The sequence below is a fragment of the Stegodyphus dumicola genome, chromosome X2, assembly GCF_044657685.1.
Source record: "Stegodyphus dumicola isolate Sdum_Otavi_A_Nest chromosome X2, ASM4465768v1".
In the NCBI taxonomy this organism is placed as follows: domain Eukaryota; kingdom Metazoa; phylum Arthropoda; class Arachnida; order Araneae; family Eresidae; genus Stegodyphus; species Stegodyphus dumicola.
In genome coordinates this window covers 147807405-147829133 of record NC_140781.1, presented here as the reverse complement: position 1 = coordinate 147829133, position 21729 = coordinate 147807405, and the positions used below count along the sequence as shown (strand labels likewise).

The 21729-nt window shown below is 29.9% G+C and overlaps 1 protein-coding gene across 4 annotated transcripts in view; it reads right to left on the bottom strand.

The window, feature by feature from the left end:
* Positions 1-11904: 11904 nt before the first annotated feature.
* Positions 11905-21729, bottom strand: part of LOC118192333 (pleckstrin homology domain-containing family B member 2-like) — a 132198-nt gene continuing 122373 nt past the window's right edge. For all 4 annotated transcript variants that reach the window (XM_085809075.1, XM_085809073.1, XM_085809076.1 and 1 more), the window contains one exon: positions 11905-20236. In XM_085809075.1, coding sequence (XP_085665201.1) covers positions 20097-20236 — 140 coding nt within the window. In that variant the 3' untranslated portion in view covers positions 11905-20096. The remainder of the gene's footprint in view (positions 20237-21729) is intronic.

The window sequence follows — 21729 nt, the reverse complement described above, 5'->3', positions numbered from 1 at the left end:
ACTGACCAATATCAGGGTTTTAGGTGTAAAACATCTGTTATGTTCATCTTAAAGTATTTTCAGTTTTTGTATTTTAAATGCCGCATGTTTGAAATTTTGATGAGTTTTCCATTACTGAAAGAGGGTATAATTGCATATATATCTTTTGAATATACATTATTGTATTATATGTTACAAGTTAAGCTGAAATACAAATTTAGCTTTTAATTTTGGAAGAAATTGTTTTCTGTTCTGGTCAAGATACATAGTTTTTATGTAATTTTGGACTATAATTTTAGTCTTAAGATATTAGATTTGATATATACAGAATCCTAATTTTAAAACAGTTTTATTAAAAAAGTATTTGAGGTAGCCTAACAATTTATATTGCTATGTAAATATGAAAATTCGACTTTAATTTAAGCCTATTTGTTGCCCTGCAGATAAGCTGTTTCCATGCACTTATGTTTCATCATGTCTAGTATCTTTGTAGCAGCAAATGATGCATTTTGCCGTAGGTGGCTGTGCCCCATTCATTAGTGGAAAATTGCATTGAATATTTGTAAGAAGTTTAATTACGGCACACCACACAACTTCACTTTTTATGTTGCATTTGGCATTCTTATGTTTACTGTTGAGCAAAGCTTTTGCTTCTCACCTATTCCTACCCTTAAAACTCTGGTACGTTCCAATTATTTTGTTAAAAAAAAAAAAATTAAGAGTTCTACACAGTAAATCACAATGCACAAGTCAGGTCTATGCTCTTGATGATTCTATATTTCATAATTTGAGCCAAAATATAATATTTATGTATGTTAAGCATTCAAAAATAACAAGAGAATATCTGGCAGTTATATTTCAAAAAATGTGCAATGTTTTTGGGATGTTGAATTCATTCAGGTATTTAATTACATACAATATATTTATTCAGAATTTTTCATTTTTTTTTCCCTTACAGTATGTATGTACAGATATTGAGTTGATAGAAGCAGTAAGAATGACATTTCATGTAATAACTTGCACTGAATGCGTTTTTTATGTTCTAATATCATGCTCCTTAAGTTTTGTCCCTGATTCAAATCTAAAAAATAATTCAGTTATAATTAACTTCCTTTATATCCTCTTCATTTTATTTTAACTTTGCATGTGTGTTTGTGGTGTCTAAATGTCATGGTTAGCAATTTCAAGGTCTTGCATAAGAATATTTTTAATTGTATTGAGATGGGTATTGTAAGAGTACCAAGTGAATAGTAATTTTCAGTCTATTTAAAATTTGTGTTCTTGCTTTCTCTTCTCTAGTGTTTCTAAAGCTATAATTATCAAAACTATTTATCTTATGGTATTAGTTATATGGTTTTTCTGGAATAAATGGATTTGAAATGTGTGCTTTGTCGTAAAAATATTCTCAAGTAATTTTCAGTCTGAATAGTAATTTTCAGTCCATTTAAAATTTGTGTTCTTGCTTTCTCTTCTCTAATGTTTCTAAAGCTATAAGTATCAAAACTATTTATCTTATGGTATTAGTTATATGGTTTTTCTGGAATAAATGGATTTGAAATGTGTGCTTTGTCGTAAAAATATCCTCAATTTTTTTTAAAAGTATAGATCATGTTTGGATAGCTGTTGACTGCCGTATGATTTACAGTGAGTGCTTCATTAGATTATTTTTGTCTTGTCTGAATCTGAACTTTAGTGGTAATTGTAAAATATTGTATTCATGATAGGTATGTATTGTCGTATCTTGTGTTTTTGTGGAATTTTGTTGGTTAATTTTGCATTTCTGTTGGCATTATAAATGATACTGAAATGGAATTTTTTTAACTGCTATCAGTTTGCTCCAGTAAAACTAACCTTGTGCTGTATATTCCACAGTTTTCATAGGCAACATGATTTAGTAGTATTTACTGAACCTGTACTTTTATGTGTGATGCGAGTAAAAGCCAGTTTCTCCGTAAATGTCTGCCATGAATGCATCCTTCGCTTTAGACAGATAGCCTATGTGTGCTTTACCAAAATCTAGTGTCTAATCCAAACCACTTCATCTTGTAATTTTCACTGGTATCAATTCTAACTACTTTACGTATTTGTGTTGAAAAAGACTGTTAAAAGATAAGCCATTGGCTGCCAAATCCATACTCTGAAGAGAGTAACCCATTTGTTTTGAGCCAAATGATGTCTTTGAATCTCAGCAGTGCTGTGTAGTGTCATGAGACATGTAGTGTGCCTTAACTGTGCTCTCCATATTTCATGTTTTCAGATGATCATCAACCTTATTTTTATGTCCCACTATAGATTTGACTTTGTTTTGCAACAAGGCAAAAATGTCATATGGGTTCTAAGATACACATAATTATGATTGAAATCACTTAAGCGGAGTGAGGGAATTTAAACGAACAGCAGATGCTGTTTTACATTTGTGGGGGATCTTTAATCTTTTTTAATATTTGACAGCTTGAAAATTATTTTTGAACTTTGAAGGGGAAAAATGTAGACTCCTTTGACTTGTAAGAGTCTAAAGAAATCATTATATATGCATAGCACAGTATATTGGGGGGGATATTATCAAATGGAATTTAATTTCTGAATGTGCATTATACTCATCTGGGCTGCTAAGTATGATTGATAGAAAATGTTTTTCGATGATGTAAACTATTGCTCTGATAATTCATTAGATTCTGTTGGTGATGTTATCATTCTCATAGTCTACCTTTATATAGTGTAATTAAAAAATCGATGTAATTTTTATTTAATTAAATCTATTTAAAATCCATGCACATTTTTGGTCTTAAATATATATGGATAACAAACAAGTGTTTAAAAAAATTGCTGTCCTCTCCTTTAAATATACTTTAGTTCCTAAATCTAGCTAAGAACTAACATTTGACTGCTACAAAGTAAACTTGTACCACTGGGGGGAGGATAATACAGTTCAAATTCTAGCTGCATATTAAATAATGATTCTTCTTTTGCATTTATAATTAACACTGTGTTCTTAAAGCATATTATTTATTAATTTCTGAAAATGATATAATGCATTAGTTTCATTCCAGTTTTCTAGAGTGTTTACAAATGAAAGATATTTATGTGTGTCATTAATTGTGCTGTGTTAAGGGGGGGGAATTTCCTGTTGTGAAACAAAAATTTTAAAATCTGAAATATTTTGGTGTGCACTGAAAATTTCTACTTTGTAGAAGTTTAATTGAAGGCCTTCATATTTTGTGTTAATTAGACTGACTGTTCACACTTATTGAATATAGTTTCTTTATTTTAAAAATAAAAGCTAGTGTCATACATAGAATTAATGACTTGTTTAAAAAATAATGTTGATTTCTATTTCAAATGTATGTCAATTTACTGATTATTCTGAACAAATTAATATTTCTCTTTATACAAGTTTTATCTTGTTATCTTGAAAGTATTATTTTCATTAATAACTGAAGCTAGAGAATAAATTTTAAATTGCATGTAATTGTACAGCCAGTATCAAATAATTCTTCCCCGCCCGCATGTTAACTTGCATGTGACTGTTTGCTTTAGTAATTAGTCCTTCCCCCAGAAGTGTTATACTATAATTTCAGAGTAAATTTTTTGAGGACAGCCTGTTTTCTTATATACCTTGGTATATTCCAACTGGGAATAATAATGAGGCATTTTCTATGTATTACCGGGTGATTGCAATAAATCTATATAATTTGATGAAGAAATCTAAAAGCATTTTATTAGTATGATAATTTCCAAAATTATCCATTTCAGTAGAAAAAGTTGTGATGGATGCACAAGCGATGTGTACTCGTATTTAATCATTTTATTTGTTTCAGCCATAGAAGTAAGAATGAAAGGAGGGGCCAATCCCGCACTATGAGTGAAGCACTGCTCCCAGGCTTTGGCCTCCAGATTGGGTGTTTTTTGTTTACATCCAGAAGTTTCCTTGACAGCTTTGATAGTATTTCGGCACATGACAATTCCTTATAAATCGAAAAAGAGGATGCTTCCGCATAAAAAAAAACATTCATTATGTGATGAATTGCCATCTGATGACAATGAGGTTAATGTTTAAATGTGAAATGGATAGTTATTATTTATTATATTATCAGAGAATTATTAAACTGAGCAAAATCACTAAAAGAGGTATTGAGTGCTCTGCCAAAATATATTTATGAGAAGATTTAAATTTGATAATGAATGAATGTATCCTAAAATGTGTTTTAAGTCGGAAGTTTGAAACTTGATGGCTAAATATAAAATTATGCATGTTAAAATATTTGTAATTAGGCACATAGGTCAGGTTAATTTTTTATTATAAGGAGTAAGGCATGCAAGGGCTATTTGCGTAAAGAGAGAAATGCCATCGTGGAGGAATTTCGAAGAAACACTGACCTTTGAGTGGGTATTAAGAATAATGCATGTAATTTTCATTCAATTTATTACACGTATTACATACATAAAAATTTCTGGTATATGCTAAATTATTGTAAATTACTTTACTTGAAAAATGTAGTGAATGCACAGAAATTAAAGATTTGCACACACCAAAAAATTAAAATTACGAAATATGTATGGGTATTTATGCATATGCTTGCAAAAAGCATGTATCTGCCTTGAAAAAATTTACATAAATATTTATTAAATTATTTGTAAATGTATTTGGAGTAAAGAATTTATTCATTCATAAACTCCTGGGGATGCTACTGTGAAGAAATAGAGTTATTAAATGTATCTAAATTTATAATGAATATAAGTATTATCTAAATGCATAATATATCTTAACACTTAATTGTAAACATAAATTGAAATTCTGTTGACAAATTCTGACGTTTCTAAAACTATTTAAGCAAGAATTGTTCGAACTGGAAAGCAATCTGTTAAAAGATATTATAAAGGAAATTCAATGAGATTGAGTACTTAAGTAGTAAAGAAGAGTTTTAGAATATGTATTGTTGAAATTAAGCGTAAAAAAAAATCTGATGAGTAATTAAAATAATTATTCCCTTACATTTTATAATTCAGTTTCAAGTTTTAAATATTTTAAACAATCCTTTTTATATTCCCTTTCAGAAATATTCAGTGAAAGTTAAGTGCATGGAAATGAGTACCAATATTTAACGCATTTCAATATTAAAATAAAAGGTGCTCTAATTTGAAATGGACTGAATAGAACATTAATTATAAATTGACTCAGATTTTCAATTTAAAAGATGCCTCAGAAGCTAAAAAAATCATGTCATATTTGAGAAAGTGTTTTAAAAAGCTCTGTAAATAGAAAAGAAAAAATGCGTAATTTTTATAATCCTTAACCGAATAAAATCGGATTACCTTAAATTTTTTCTAATGTAATTAAAGAAAACTTGTGAAAAGTATAGCGTTTAATTCCATTCAGAATGAAATGGTGTTTAAAAATGTATTCTTTTCACATACTTAGGACTCTGAAATATTGTAGAAAAAGAAAATATATATACATTTATATGTATATGTACGATGTAATTACAAAATGTTTACATCCAATCCTGTCAAAACCCAATCTTAATGGTAAGTCACTGAATGTTTTGGTCTCCCCGAAGTAATTGCCAGTGCTTCAAAGCAGTGTATGGGAAAAACCGGTTAGGGCCTCTCCTCTTCCTTCCTACATCCATGGTTTTAGCACATTTTTATAGGACTCCTCTACTAAATTGCTGGTAGCTCTAGCAGATTTCTGGGTCTTTAAAGCTGTGTACATGTATTAATGTCAGTTTTGTCATCAATTATTTTGATATTAGAAGCGTCTTTTAAAAGGTAATCCAGACTTTTCCAGCGTGATTTAGTATCAGAGCTGTTATTAGTAATATTTTAGTAATCCATACTATACGACTACGATGTGCTTTTTAATTTAACAAAGAGAGCAATTTAAAATAATGTGTTTATTACAGTTGCAATAGGTTATGAAGATAATATTTGCTAGTACTATACATTTCATGTGGATCAAAATTAAAATGAAGTTTCATATGTATAAATTTCATGCAGTATGCAACTGAAAGTGCAAAATTACAGGATTAGACTTCGGAAAGATTTTTAATGATCCAGTGTGGGGGTTTCAATGTAGAATTGAATCACAGGAAGGGCTTTGCGCTGTTCTAAAAGATTATTGAGTTGACATCTTATTTTTGACGCATCTGTAAGTGCTGTACGAAATCAAAATATTAGATGATGGAGTATTTTACAGAGGCTTTGGGATATGTAATGTCTTGAAACTCTTTACTATGTTTAAGTCAGCATAGATCATTGTTTTCTAAAACTGATTTGCACTAAATAATAAAAGACGTTTCTAATGTTAATATACTGTGTGCAGAATTTTTTCCTTTTCATTAAACTCAACCCCTTTTAAGCAATTTCTGTTGTGTCAAAATCCAAAACGGCATGTATCTCATAAAAAGCGAACGAAAAATCTATTCATTTATAAAAACGATTTGTTGAAACTGAATAATGAGCTTGATTGATATAAATTTCATATAGATAGAATAATATTTTGTGTGAATTACTGCAGTTTGAATTTATATTATATAGACAGTGAACAAATTTTTAAGTATGTTCCTTTTTACATGTTAATGCTGTCACTTCATAATTCATTATGGATATCTTGTGTATTGTCAGCTATGGAAACCTGAATTGTCTATTAAATTTGTTTGTGATAATTTAAGCAATATTTCTTTTGCTAATATCACAAAATTTTTATATTAAAATAAAAATGTACATATGTTAAAAAAAATCTCAGAGTTCTTATATTAGAGTGACTGTATATATTTTATACGGCAGATAGATGAATGGATGAATTTAATTTAAGAGACAGTTTAGCTTTTATCATATTGTTTGTGATGTATTATCCCTATCTGAATTTTAAAAAGAGGAACAAGTCATAACTATTCCTGTTTGACCAAAATTGTATGTTTATGTTTGAGATTACTGCAGTATATTTAATTTTCATAAATTGAAAAGCTCAGAAGGTTAATTTCATGTACATTATTAATTACTGTAGGGAATGAGAAATGTATTGAGCTTTTTAATTTGTAAATATGCATTACTGTGAGCATTTATGTTTGGTATAGATATTCGTTACTTAATGTAGTTTATTGGATTATATTCGAATGCTCAAAATCTAAATTTCAGTATCAGTTAAGATTATTAAAAGCATAAAAATAAAGTGAGCTTTTAAAATTGTAATCTTTTATACTTTTTTAATATTCTTGTCTTATTGTAGTTAAATCCAGCCTGGTATGCACACATTTTGTTACATATGCAGCATTGCTTTTATAATTTATTATAGTTTGCATATTGTAATAAAACTTAAAGATTTCCAAACACTGTCTCTGTTTTTTTCCCTCCATATATCAAATTTATGTTATTCATTTGCTGACAAACAAAATGGACATTGAAAAGAATATGTTGTAAATGAGAGGTTTAATATGTTATAGATCTTATTAGAAATAGTTAAGCTAAAGTGTAAATGATAGTTTTCTCCATTATTATCCTTTTTATGCTAATTAATTGTACTGACACTTAAAAATTAGGAATAATCAGGTTTGCTGCTAGATTTAAACTGGAGTGGCCTGGATAATGGCAAGCTATAGTATAACATGCAAAGGCTGATTGAAAAGTTTTTAAAAATGATTCATTCAGAAACAGATAGCTGCCTTTGTAGGCCTCCCTTTTTTTTTACATTGAATTAGACAACTTTTCACACTATTCCTAAATGATTCAAAAACATGAAATAGACTGTTATGCAGTGTCCTCTTCAGCAATGTAGTTTCAGCATTTTTCACTACCTCATCTGAAGAGAACATCTTCCCACGTAAATGCCTTTTCAGTGCTGAGAATAAACAGAAATGACAGGTCACTAAATTTTAGTTTAGTGCAGGGTTTCTCAACCGGTGGTATGTACAGAAGCAAAGTATTTTTAGCAATTAAATTCAAAAATTAAAACCCCAACATCCTGATTGAGTTTTTTTTCTCCAACACTCATAAATTTATGTGATCTGAGCTTTGTTCAAGAATGGTAGTACTAAAGGTTTTCATTTTGTGTTAAGATACACAAAACATCTTCCCACGTAAATGCCTTTTCAGTGCTGAGAATAAACAGAAATGACAAGTCACTAAATTTTAGTTTAGTGCAGGGGTTCTCAACCGGTGGTATGTACAGAAGCAAAGTATTTTTAGCTATTAAATTCAAAAATTAAAACCCCAACATCCTGATTGAGTTTTCTTTTCTCCAACACTCGTAAATTTATGTGATCAGAGCTTTCTTCAAGAGTGGTAGTACTAAAGGTTTTCATTTTGTGTTAAGATACACAAAATATCATTAGTCAAAGGTTGACAACCGCTGGTTTAGTGGTATTATATTGACAGATCAATTTCAAACAGTGCTGTCAATGCCACAACAGCAACATGTAGCTAGTTGACCACTGTCTTGGGGCAAACCTATTAATGAGATTCAGCTGCTTTGTAACACCTACAGTATTTGAAGTTTAATAAACAGCTTATTAAAATTGAATTGCAACATTAATTTAGGCCTTTTTTTTATTTAATAGCTAATTTTATTGCTTACTTAAATGTAACGAAACATTTCCTAAAAGTTTAAATCCCTGACCAAATCTTATTACTCAAGCATATCTGGTCGTTTTTTTCTTCGTGGCTCCTCACAAATGGTTTTCGAAAAGTTTGCAGAATAATTATTGTTCATCTGATGTGCAATACTGACATCCATAAACCTAGTGGAAAACGTTATTTACTTTGTCAATCATTCATGTGTTATTGTGTGCCTCCATCATTAAAATACTGAGGCATGACTAAATATTTCACCGCAATATGCATACAGTAACATTTTGAATATTTCATTAAGGTAATTTATGCAAAATTTAATCACCTGTCAGATGAACGGGGGGATAAAAATAACGAAATGATTATAAACAAAAGCATTTTCTTTACAACTGATTATACATTGCTTATTGCAGTTATACATACGATTCTTTGTTAGAGATTAAATAAAGAAATGGTCTTTAGTTGAAATATTAACGCTGAATGATTATGAATATTTTACACTGCATATTTAATGGAGATATTGTTAAACTAATAATTATCCATTCTAAATACACCGGTAGCCGAAAAACATAATTCTGAAATTGTAGGCAAATGATATATTGCATTATTTAAAAGAAGCTTTAATTTAAATAATAAAAATATACAGTTTCTTTTCTTTTTTTTTTTTTTTTTTTTTTTTGAAAAATTGCCAACTGCTCAAAGTGAAAAGAATCATGTTGATATTTTCTGATAATATGGCAGACATTGCATCATGTTATGTCATTCAATTAAACCTTCATTATTAGCGTTTTGATGCAACAACTAAATATCACAGTTTATGACATCTTTTTCTTCACATTATTTGAGCAATGCCTGATCTCATTGACACTTGCAGAATATTCCTGCTTCTTAGTGTCAGTGAATGGCCTTTTCCCCCAAGCCTAGTGTTAAGCTTTTAACTGCATACTGGTTATTTGTAATGAGATTCACTGTACCAAAAACCATGATCAACATTTTGAACAGTTGTAGGCCGATGTGGAAGTATTGTCTAGTACTATTCAAAGTGTCCTAGATGTGTTCAGTATGATTTAGATAGGGTATGAGCAAATCTATCCATTCAAACTATGTTTTTTTTTAAGGGCCTCAGTGCGATGGAATATTGTGTTAAAATATGATAAATATTTTAAAAGAGAAATTTCCTCAAGTTCCTGCATGATGCCTCAAAATAAATGTACTTGAAGCAGGATTATCTCACTGTTCTAGTTATGACTAGTTACAGCATTACCTTCCATCATATGCAGCTCTGTAAGTCTCTACAGTATAATGCCTCCCAAATAAGAACACCTTAACTGCCATCTTTTAGTTATTTTTGTAGCATGATAGCATGTTTCAGCCTCATCAAGAAGCAGTACATTATCTCATTGCACTGTTTGTTCTCCTTGGGTTCTTTGGATGAATGTCAACTGTAATATTATGTAGTTCTCTGGCCATTGTAAACTGTTATATCTAGTGTTCACTGCAGAGGAGCAGTAAAAGTCATATGATGATGAGCAGTTTCTGGGATGATTTTCCTCAGTTTCTCAAAAACAAAATTTTCCCACGAATGTCGACTATATATTAGACAACACATCAAATAAATGTTTTTTAGGAGGTATCGATAAAATTCTTTCCATTACAAATCAAGATCAGAAGCATGACTGTATCATTTTGCTGGCCAGAGATGCATTGGTTTTTCTTTCTAAAGGATTGCATAGATATACATTTATAGCTATGCAATCTAGAAAGGCATTATTATTATTATCACAATGCTGCAGCATCTCTTTTGAAAGTTGATATTACTTAGATATAATCTAATTACTTCTAGTAGATAAAAGCATTTCATGATAAAGAATAAATTGCATATAATTTACTTTTGTAAAAATACAAGCAAGCATGCAAATGATGCTATATGCAACATTTTTCCTTTTATCATTAGCTCACTGCAAAGAATAGAACTAGTTAAGTCATTCACTACCAATAAAAAGTAAGCACAGTACAAAATGTACAGTAATTGACCAGAAAAGAAATTAGAAAAAGCTGATTTTTCTCTTCATAAATGGAATCTGACAAAAGACTTGCTAATTAAAAAATATGTTGGTGCAATAAATGAAATAGAAGAAAATCAGCATTAAAGTTAATGAACAATGTTCCAAATAGCGACAGCAAAAATTACGACGATGAGGCAAATTCTTGCTCTGTTCCCATTAAGATATCGCATGCAACAATTACTTGGATTGCTGGTCAATTTTTAATGGATACAGTAAAACTAAGATTGTCATTAATTTACTTGCGATTTTAATATTTTTGTTGATTTAAATAATAAAGATATTAAACACATTTTAAAATTAACTGAGATATATGATATAAATTAGCCATAAAGTTTGGCCTATGAATAATAATAGAAGAGCATTTAAGTATTGCTTATTTACTGCAAGATCCATTGCTTAACCATAACCAAATACTTCTATTTTAAAAGTACGCTACTGCACACATCATTGTCAATGCAATTTTTTCAAAAACTCTTAATACGTAGCCAATTTTGTTCTATTAGACTATGGTATACCTTGCATTATTCTGTATGTGATTATGGCAAAGCCTCGAGGACTATCTGCCTAAGGGGAGGAATGCCTTCATGGAGGACTTTCTAAGGGAAACTGGCTCGTATGCACATTACACATGGGGAAAACCATGAAAACACCCATGCAGTCAGCCCGTTTGTGGTTTTCAAACCTCGGACTGAACTACCAGTGTTCAGCGACTTTACCGCTTGGCTGCTGGTGGGCTCATTATTCTGTATGCAGTCTTTTTTACTGCTCAGGTTAAAGTGTCACTTTTTTGGAGGGTATAAAGCACAAAGTTTCTTTTAACGAAGTTAATATGGCATCAGAAAATAACAGTTTCAAAAATGAAGCACAAGGTTAATATCATAACAACCTTGAAAAAAATTCCCTCACTTGTATTACAATAAATATGCATTTGGCCTTCAGTAAAAAAAAGATACCCAAATATTTTGAATAGTCAGATGTTCTGTGGACCAGTTGGTCTTGACATACATGCTGTCAGTTTAAATGAAAGCAAAACTATTGCTAGCAGAGAGGAAAATTAAAATGGACAAAATTTATAATCATATAGTCAGATAAATATAGAAATGTTTTTTCAGGTAAGAAAAAAATCTAAACTAGTTGAATTCTCATGGTAGGAGTTGTTGGCATGACTTCTGCCTAATATCTAATGAGTTTGAGCAGGAAAAGGTAAGCAGTTAAAGTGATGATATGGGTCTGTTTTAGTGGTAAATCAGTGGGTGCCCTGACAAATCAATGTTTAAAATCACATGATTATCCATTTAATTTCCATTATAAATATTTATTTCCATTTAGAATATTTTCAAATGTCAATGACTGGATTATTCAACAAAACAACAAGTATTTGACTTGATTAAACAATAGTTTCAAAGATAAAAAAAGTTGATGTCACAAAGTAACCATCAAGAAGCACAGATCGTAAGACCATTAAAAATGCCTGGTAAAAGCAATAACAACATTCTTCAGTAAACAAAATACAAAAAGCAGTAAATCATTGCTGGAATAAAACAGCTACTAAATATATGCAGAAATTAATCATCCTATGAAATACAATTTTTTCATTTTTAAAATAAAGTGAATGTAAAATTACTTTAAAAAATTTTAGCAGATTTTGTTTGCATTATAACTATAAGCTTATTTGTAATTTCTTTATGATTGAGGGCGATGAAAATATATATCTTTATTATATAACAACCCAATAACTTGTACTAATTGAAACCACATTCAGAATTTTACAAAACTATTTAGTTTATTGTAATTTCATCTTAAAATGGTATCCTCAGAAAATCCTTTGTATTCAGAATTCTTTTACGGACTGTAAAATTTAATTTGGTTTCTGTTACTCAGCCTACAGAAAATCAGAATTATGTTGTTATTTTTCTTAGTGTTAAACACAGAAACTACTATAGTCTCCTGTGCAAAAGGCGTGCTTTTTTTTTCCCTCAAAACAGCAGACGAATATTGGGTGTGGCTTATACACATGAATGATTAGGTATATACAAAAATTTAGCAATACAGCAGTACATACTGAACAACTGAGTATAAAATCCACTGCTGTAGGATTACCCCTACATAGCAATGTATAAGTTCAGTAGTGATTGCAGGTTATTTGAAGGAAAATGTTGGGTAAACATTAGCTATCATGCACATTTCAAACTGCAAATTATCTGATTATCTGAGGTAAATGGGAACCAAGCTGCAGCACTTCACATGGATCCAACGTGCGATGGTGGAAAAAGCAGAAAAATGAACTTCAAGGAATAAGCAACAAGAGAAAGGTGTTTCATGGAAAATCAGCTAAGTATTTGGTGTTAGAAGATAATGTTTTATCGTAGATGAAAGAGCTTAAAAATCTAGCACTGCCCCTGCGTCCACCAAATTTGAGTTCGGATGCCATGGAGAGATATTAGACACTGTAGCGATTTTAGCTGTAGCAATTTTTATTGGTAGCGTAATTAAAAATAAGGTAAGTGTTAAATTTCACAAATTGAATTTTAAGGTAAGTTCAACTGCTTATCATAACAAAGTAGTTTGCTTAGCAAAGTAGTCCATTTCCAATAGGAAACGATAATCACTTGAGTTCAAACAGAGGTAGCGGAGAAAAAGTTCGGCTACGCTTCTTTGAGGGTTTCTTTTTCCGCTCTTGACAGAGCTTAGTAGCGACTCGGGACGAGCCGTAAAATACACAAGAGAGAAAGGGGCTCTCTAAAAAGAAGTTCGGGAAATGTGTAAACTATTGATATGATACACTTCTAAGCTGGCCAAATGCAAATAAGCCATGATCTTCAAGCAAATGTGGGATGGTATGCCCATTTTGTGCTTAGGAATGGTTTGCCAGTACATAGTAGGACAACAGTTGCACACCTTCTTCCAGCAGACTCTGACAACGAAATTCTGAAATTTCGGATACATAACTCACAAAGCTAATGGTTATACATTGTCTGAAATCGGTACTGCAGATATAATACCTATTTACTGGGGCATGGCTGTGTCTAGCACAGTTCTGCCAAGAGGCTCATGCACAGCATGAATCAAGACTACAAGTGGTGAGAAGCAATGATATAAAGTTATGCTTGCTGTTCTGGAAAATGGAAGAAAACTGCCACCCTACATTGTATTAAAGCAAAGACTGTACCCAAAGACATACTGCTAGATATTGTTGCGTGCATGCGGGAAAAGGGCTGGATGCGAGATTCTCACTGGACTGGCTAGAAACAGTTTGGAAGAGACGACTTGGTGGTTTACTGGAAACTAAGAGCTTGTTTGAGATAGCTTCCGATGTGACATGACTCTTCGAGTGATGGCAAAATTAAATGAGTTAGAAAATGACCATAGCCATGATCCTTGGAGGCATAACTTCCATATTCTAGCCTTTGATGTTATTGTAATCGCTTCTTTAAAAGTTCATTCCAGTGATTTTATGATTGGATGAGTACAGGAAACCACGAATTTACACCAAAAAGAAAAATCGAACACCGAGTGTGTAGCATATGTGTGAATAGATTCTCACAACCTGGGAAAGTGTGAAACAACTGTTAAGGGATTTATGAAGCATGCAATCCAATGCTGTACACCAGTGGTCTCAAACTCAAACTGCATGTGGTCTGAATGCTTAATCGGAAAGCAGCTGACAGGCAAGAACATTTTTTTAATGAATTTTAAAATGTTCTTAATAAAAATGAACAAACAAAAAATGAACTAAATATTAAATTTCATTTGCTAAATACTTATCAAAACATGCATAAATGATGATAATAATAATGGAAAAGAAAATATTCAAATTTTCTATCTGAAGTCTACAGGTTGGTGCCTTCAAGACATTTCTGTTGGTTATACTTTGTAATTCAAACATATTGACAGATATTATACTTTCATTTATTTCAGGTTATTCCAATAGGTTGAATTAACACCTAAATAACTTTTAACCTAAACCACAATAATGATGTGCCACTATCTTTTGGCTGTCAAACTAAATTTACTGATTGTACCAGCATGGGAAAAATTCTACTACCTTATTCTAGTTATGCAGCCTGGCATACAAGCATACAGTGCCAAACCAAAGCTCTAACCTATTAATTCATCCCCCCTTCAATAGCAGACACAAGCTCAGTCCATCTCTCTCTAAAACTGTGAGTTCCGTATTTGTAACAAATATATAATTAAAATGCATTTGTCAACCACATGAAATTGCTTCAGGAGAGTGAGAGCTTGAGACCACTACTCTAGACAGCTCTAAGGATGACATGCTGTGGGATCAATAGTTATATTGGTAGTGCAGGCAACTACTCTAGTGGTATCAACAGTGAATAAGAGGTTCTAAATACAGAAAAATGTTCCTTTCAACCAATAATTTATTAAAATTTTGTATCAGTGTGTGGTAGTTTTCATTTTAGCTGCATTCGCACATCCAAAACAACCAAAAAATTTATTGCAAATAATAAGTTGCAGATAGCCTGCTACTCTAGAATTTTTTATTTTTAATTAGGATGCTTATATGGCTTATATGCACCAGAATATAGTACACATGGAAATTTAAATCAAATATAGATTTTTCATACATTTTACTGTTTAACTCATTAAATGATACTGCATTTTTCAAGCTACTTAAAAAGCTATTGATTTTGGAGGAAAACAATTTCTTTCCAAATCAATTATTAAGCAAAACATGCTCAATTACTGAGTAAAATATTTTCCTTTATTAATTTAATGATGTGCAAATGATTTTCTGTTCTCATCATCACCCCAAAAAATAGGCAGAGAAAAAGAAATTTTAGAGAATAAGATAAATGGGAACGTATGAGGATTAGTAACTGGATGGTTTAAGGAAAAAAACAGGAATGGGAAAATTTAAGAAGTTATTTCAAATTACATTAAATAAAGGGTTTCTAACAAATAATCAGAAATAAAAGTATCTCAAAAGGAATAAGATTTACACATACAGAACATTAAATTATGCATCTGGATATAAATAGAAAAATTCCAATACATTCCATGTTTCTCCACATTCTAAAAAAATGTTTTCAAATGAATTTGGTTTTTAAATTTTATGTTAATTTGAAATTTGTGTACAAAAGGAAATAACTATTAATCAATTGTGGTTGACAAAGCCCACATCCTTTGAACACATCCTGATTACAGTAAGCTTTGAGGGAGTTTGAAAGAGCACTTTACTTAGGTCCCAAACTGATATAATGAGGCCCTGCTAAAACACAAAGCAATACCCATAAAATAAAACTTTTTACAGCTTTCCTAAAAATATGCAACATAATTTCATTTTCCATATTTTAAGGTACATGCTACCTTATAATATATTTGATATGGATGAAACAAAATATAGGATCTGGTTCAATTAATAATTGCATGATTAAATGCATTTTGATCACATTTAATACACTGAGAAGAAAAGATTATAGTTTGTTCTCCCCCCCCCACACACACACATCTTAACTGAAGCATTATCTTTAGTTTCAATAAATAAATGAACATATACAAGTCAAAACTGTTTCACTTTTATGGGTAACATCACAAACTTCAGAACTTTACAATATCGCTTCATCCAGGTGTCAGATTTTCATAAAACAGACCTGCATAATTTAGGTTAAAATAACATGCTAAACGATGATTATTGGAGAAGCCAAATAACAAGAATCAAGGTTATATTTGTAAATTTTGCAGGACTACTTTTGATGGTTTAACTGCACAACCATCTTCCTCTGCTGCTAAAGAGCAGCTCAAAACTGGTATTGCAAAATTTACAAATATAATGCTGATTGTTGTTGTTTGACTTTTCCAATAACAGACCTACATATTTACCAGTGGTTTTAAATTACCTTAACATATCATAACTAGAATATTATGACTTTTTCCACCTATCTCACCATTGAAATTTATTCATGGAAAGAAAAATGAATTTGCGCTATCTACATTCATTTCTGTCATTAAGAAACTGCAACTGTTTCATTTATAACTTTACTCTGTCTTCATTAAACATGTCAGCTCCTAATTTAGATTACTGGTGTTCAGCGTGTTAGACACAGGAATTATTTGACAAATGGATATTTAATTACACAGCTTTTAAACTGAATTCACAAATACAGATATAAGCTTATATACCACATTAAATCAGCAATAAATTGCTTAAAATTGAATAAACAAACAAACCAATTACTTTTGCATTTTTCACAGAATTTCTTTAATTTATTTCATGAAATAAATTTTCCCAAAATTAAAAAATCATATAAAACTTTAATGTCCACGCTATATATAAATACTGAATTCAGAAATAAAAAATTCACAAATAGTAACTTCACATTTTATGACCAATATTTAAAGCTACCTAATGTAAGTAAAGATACATAGACATAACTTTAAGTGCAGCAGAGCATTACAATGACTAACCAAAGAGTTAGCTAATGCTTGACAGAAAATGCACATCCTACTGCACACTTAAATAATATACAGAGTTCAATATTCGGACAGCTTAGAATGAAAATGGCAATGAACATTACTGATAAAAAAAATCAGATACAGGACAATTGCAATGATATATATTTTTTTTTTATAAATTTGACTAAGAATATTAATATAATCCTAGGGATGAAATATAATTTGCATTCTTAATTACTTTAAATAATACAAACCCTTTATTTATTAAAAAGTAAATACTAAACTGAAGAATCAAACAGTAATCACAATTTTTAAAGCAGTCTTACATAATTACTCATATTTCTCAAATATAACAAATATTGCATTCAAAGAAATTTAATACATATAGGACTGAACAAATAATAAATGCACTGTCTAAAACTTGATAAAAAAATGCTCAACAGATCGTAAAACAAAATGTTAACAAGCAAATGCAGCAGATTTTAGATACTAAAATGCACATGTGATTGGTTATAAAACACTTTAAAATAATTCTTGAACTACTACATTTAATTTTCAATAATAGCTTCAGTAAATCATACTTTTACCCTCATAACATGTATGTTACACTTGTGTTTGATCTAAATTACACAAACTGAAAAACATATACAAACTTAAATAACAACACATAGGTACTAAATTTTATTTATAAAAATTACATAAATAACATTAGCCTAATATACTTGCTTTCACACAAGACACCTGCAAAAATTACATTTCATATATATGATGAAAATTTCTGGCTTCCATTAACTGAAACATTAGTACTACTTAAGAACATATACAAAATATACATAATTTTTCTCACTGAAGATTTAATACAGATACTACGCCAAGTATATCCCAAAAATTACCTAAGCCAAAATACTTTTACAACATTCAATAAAATATTTAAAGCTTAAATATGTTGACTATAAAATACATCTACATATTTTAGCACTTCCTGACACTAAATTCTAATGGAACATGATATAGTTTATAGGTAGTTTAAATGCTGGCATTGGCATGTGAGAAGCTATTAACACAATAAAACTGGAAAAAAGTACTTCTCAAACTTACAGTAATCATAAAATTTTATACAGCTGCTGTTTAACTGGCTATGATAAAAGTCTTGCTTATAGAAAATTAATGAAACATATCACCCAGAAATAAATTTAATTACTATCATCTGATTAGCTATTTGAAAATATCAGTTCAAAATATCCCAAGCATAATGTGAAAGTTATTAATAAATATCATGATTATATATAATAAAAACAGTAACATTCAACAAACTGAACATTCGCAAATGAATACAAAATTCTAAATTTAGAATTTCACATTGCCCTGTTTTATTTTATAGGCTAACTTCAAGGTAACTCTTTAGACTAGCTTCAAAGACTACAAATACGGTTCACTTTCTTTTAACACACATAAGCATACATACTTGCACATACAACCACACATACTTACTGCATACATTCTGAATAAATTAAATGTAGTTCTATTTGAATAATTTTAAATTTTTATTTACACTGAAATCATGTATACTGGCCCACTTAAGGGACTGCATCCAATAGTTTAATACACAAGAGATGCAATACATTTTTATTTAACCAAAATGAAACTGGTAATTAAAATACAATTAACTTAAATATATTATTGAATAACTCATGTTAAAATGTATTAGTATATTAAAGATAACACTGCAAAACTTACAACCAACATTTAACAAACTTTCAAAGAAACTGTTAAAGCTTTCACAAAAACATCTAATACTCAAAAAAATTTTAAAACATAATTATTCCTTTCAAGCAGAGGTGGATAGTAATATTTGGTTAGTCCATATAACTGTTCAGAAGTTAAAATTTTAATAGACAGGCATATTAAAATACAAAAATTAAAAACTTAACTGGGGATTTTATTATTTTTGGATATGCAATATCAAACTACACATAAAATTCATTATAATTGTATTCTTTACTTAAAAAAAATGCTTTCACTGGAACTTTATGTGATTTATAGAACTGCAACACACATTTAATGTTAATATGTATAAAAATGCAAACATGCATAATTCATTAAAGTATTCACATTAAGTTGAGATGTCATTAAATGTGCACTTTAGCAGAAATCTTAACTTCCAAATCTTTTTTTAAGACCATAAAACAAGTGCTATAAAACAGCTTTCCTAACACCGATTTCATGTTAACATGCAATATTTGCACATGCATTTAATATATTGAAACTAAAATTTTAATTCAAAAAATGATTTATATACTCATTAAGCCTCATCACATCTAATGAAGTTAATAACTGAAACCGATTTTTTATTTTCCCCCTTTAAGAAGAAAACAGTTAATTTACTAAGTTCATAATCTATCAATATATCTTAAAATATAAACCAAATATGAACTTTAAAACATCTAGTTAAAAATCCTGTAAAACACACATATATATAAATGCATCAATATGTATCCCTACTGCTGTTTATTTAATGATGTTTTTTATAATTGTTTTTTAAACTCCTATTATGAATTAAAATGTACCTTGCTGTACTTAAACTATTTGTGCAAGATCTGCAGAAATGTATATGAATCTTAACTATACTAAAAATTAAAAAGCAAAACTGTTTCTGATAAAACATATGTATGTCAAATGTACAATGACTATGACTATAAACTATGGAAAATAACAACAAAAAACTAAAACATTAACTAAAAAAGCTATAAAACAAATCAAAATATGGTTATCCATTTTTTAACAACAAAATATTTACTAGAATGAAATGATGTATTATAAGCATAAAAGCTAACAATGCTTCATTATCACACAAGATGAAGACATCTACAGTTTCGTGACTAGCAACGCTTTCTTATCCTCCATCTCTGCTTGAAATAAAACACTAACTACTCAAAAACTGAGAAATAAAAATTTTCAAGACACATAAAATCATTTAGTTTTCTTTTCTCTACAACAATTAAGTGCTTTTTATAAAATAAAGAAGAAATGGCATAAATGTTTTATGGCAATGATTTCCAATTAAGTTCACCACCAAAGTAATGGACCCCACATAAGGGAACCAACAGCTGCACCACCCAGCATACCCATTGCAACGTCTGTACCATCTGGCCGATAATATCGCTCAGGTTGATATACCATAGCAGTTTGCCCTGGAGTTGCTGCCACTATATATATTTAAAAAAATGCACAATAAGTCATAAGAACTGCAAAAAATATTCAACATTTTCCCAAACAGTATCTGTTAAGCTTCTTTACAATCAATTAATCTCTATAGCAGAGTTTCACAATAAGCACATAAAAGTTCAATTAGAATATTACAAGTAATGGCAGAGGACTCAAAGGCTTTAAAATAATTTGATAGAGATTAGAAAATCAGACAAAACCTACAAAACAGCACATTTTAAAAGTATTTTGTGTGATGGATTTATTCATATCAAACACAATGATGATGAAATGCTCATTTTTTTTTAATTAACGAACACAGAAACAAAAGCAGGCATCCACAGTGCAATAATTTCATCCACTAAACTATTTAGGAACATGAATTTTAGAAAAATAAATAAAATTACAGATACACATATAGTTACCACAAAATTGTTCACAAACACTAATTAATCACCTATAAAATATTAATAAGAAAAGTGGTACACCTCTAAAATATTAATAAGAAGAGTGGTAGAATTTTTTCTTCTCTTTTGTGTTTCTGATGAATATAATTTTATAACTTTTATAATTTTCTAAAGTTTAAGAAATCATTTCATATTTTATTTCTATGCATAAAATAAACAAATCATATTAAGTATTTCATCCATGGTCAGAAAATATGCCACACACATTATTTCTTACATACTAACAGCAAAGAATCTACCTAATATTTTCCTGTTTATTACATGTCAACTTCCTTTTGCAGTTAAAATTAATCACTCATAAAATGGTTGTAAAAGAAAAACAAACATTTATTTACGAATATGTTACGTGTAGGTTATTACGTATTCGTAAACGCAGATAACGTAACAAACGTACTTACTGCATCGTACCATTAAACATTTCAAGCGTACATCATCTCAGTGTACATTTTTAAAATTATAAATAGAACGACATCCAGAAATTATCTGTTGCCATTTTCTCAATAGATATTTTGTCTAATAACAATAAATAATTTACAATCGTGCTTACATACAGAAGGCTCTGTATCTAGTAATCTAAAATCAGTATTATTGAAAGTTGAACTTACACTGTAGCCTTAAGTATTCATACTTAATTCAAAGCTACAGTTAAACTCGGTGATTCAGTAAAATACAAGTGAATAGTACTATTTAATATGCACCATCAATTACAGCTAGTAAGATTGCATTAAAGCTTCTTGTTTATTTTATGTAAGTAGTAGTACAGATGTTCTGTATACTAAATATAATATTCTGCGATATTGCATTTATTATTTACCTTCATTGGTAAGTTTACACCTTCTTGCACTTAACACATTTGCATTATTAGGCTTTCAATCCTGGCTAACAGGTTGGCTGTGTGGACATTTTCATGGCTTTTTCCATACATGAATACGACCCAGTTTCCCTTAGAAAGTTCTCTGAAGGCATCTCTACCCTTAAGAAGATAGCGTTAACATAATCAAATAACTCATCATTTAGTAGCTGTGTAG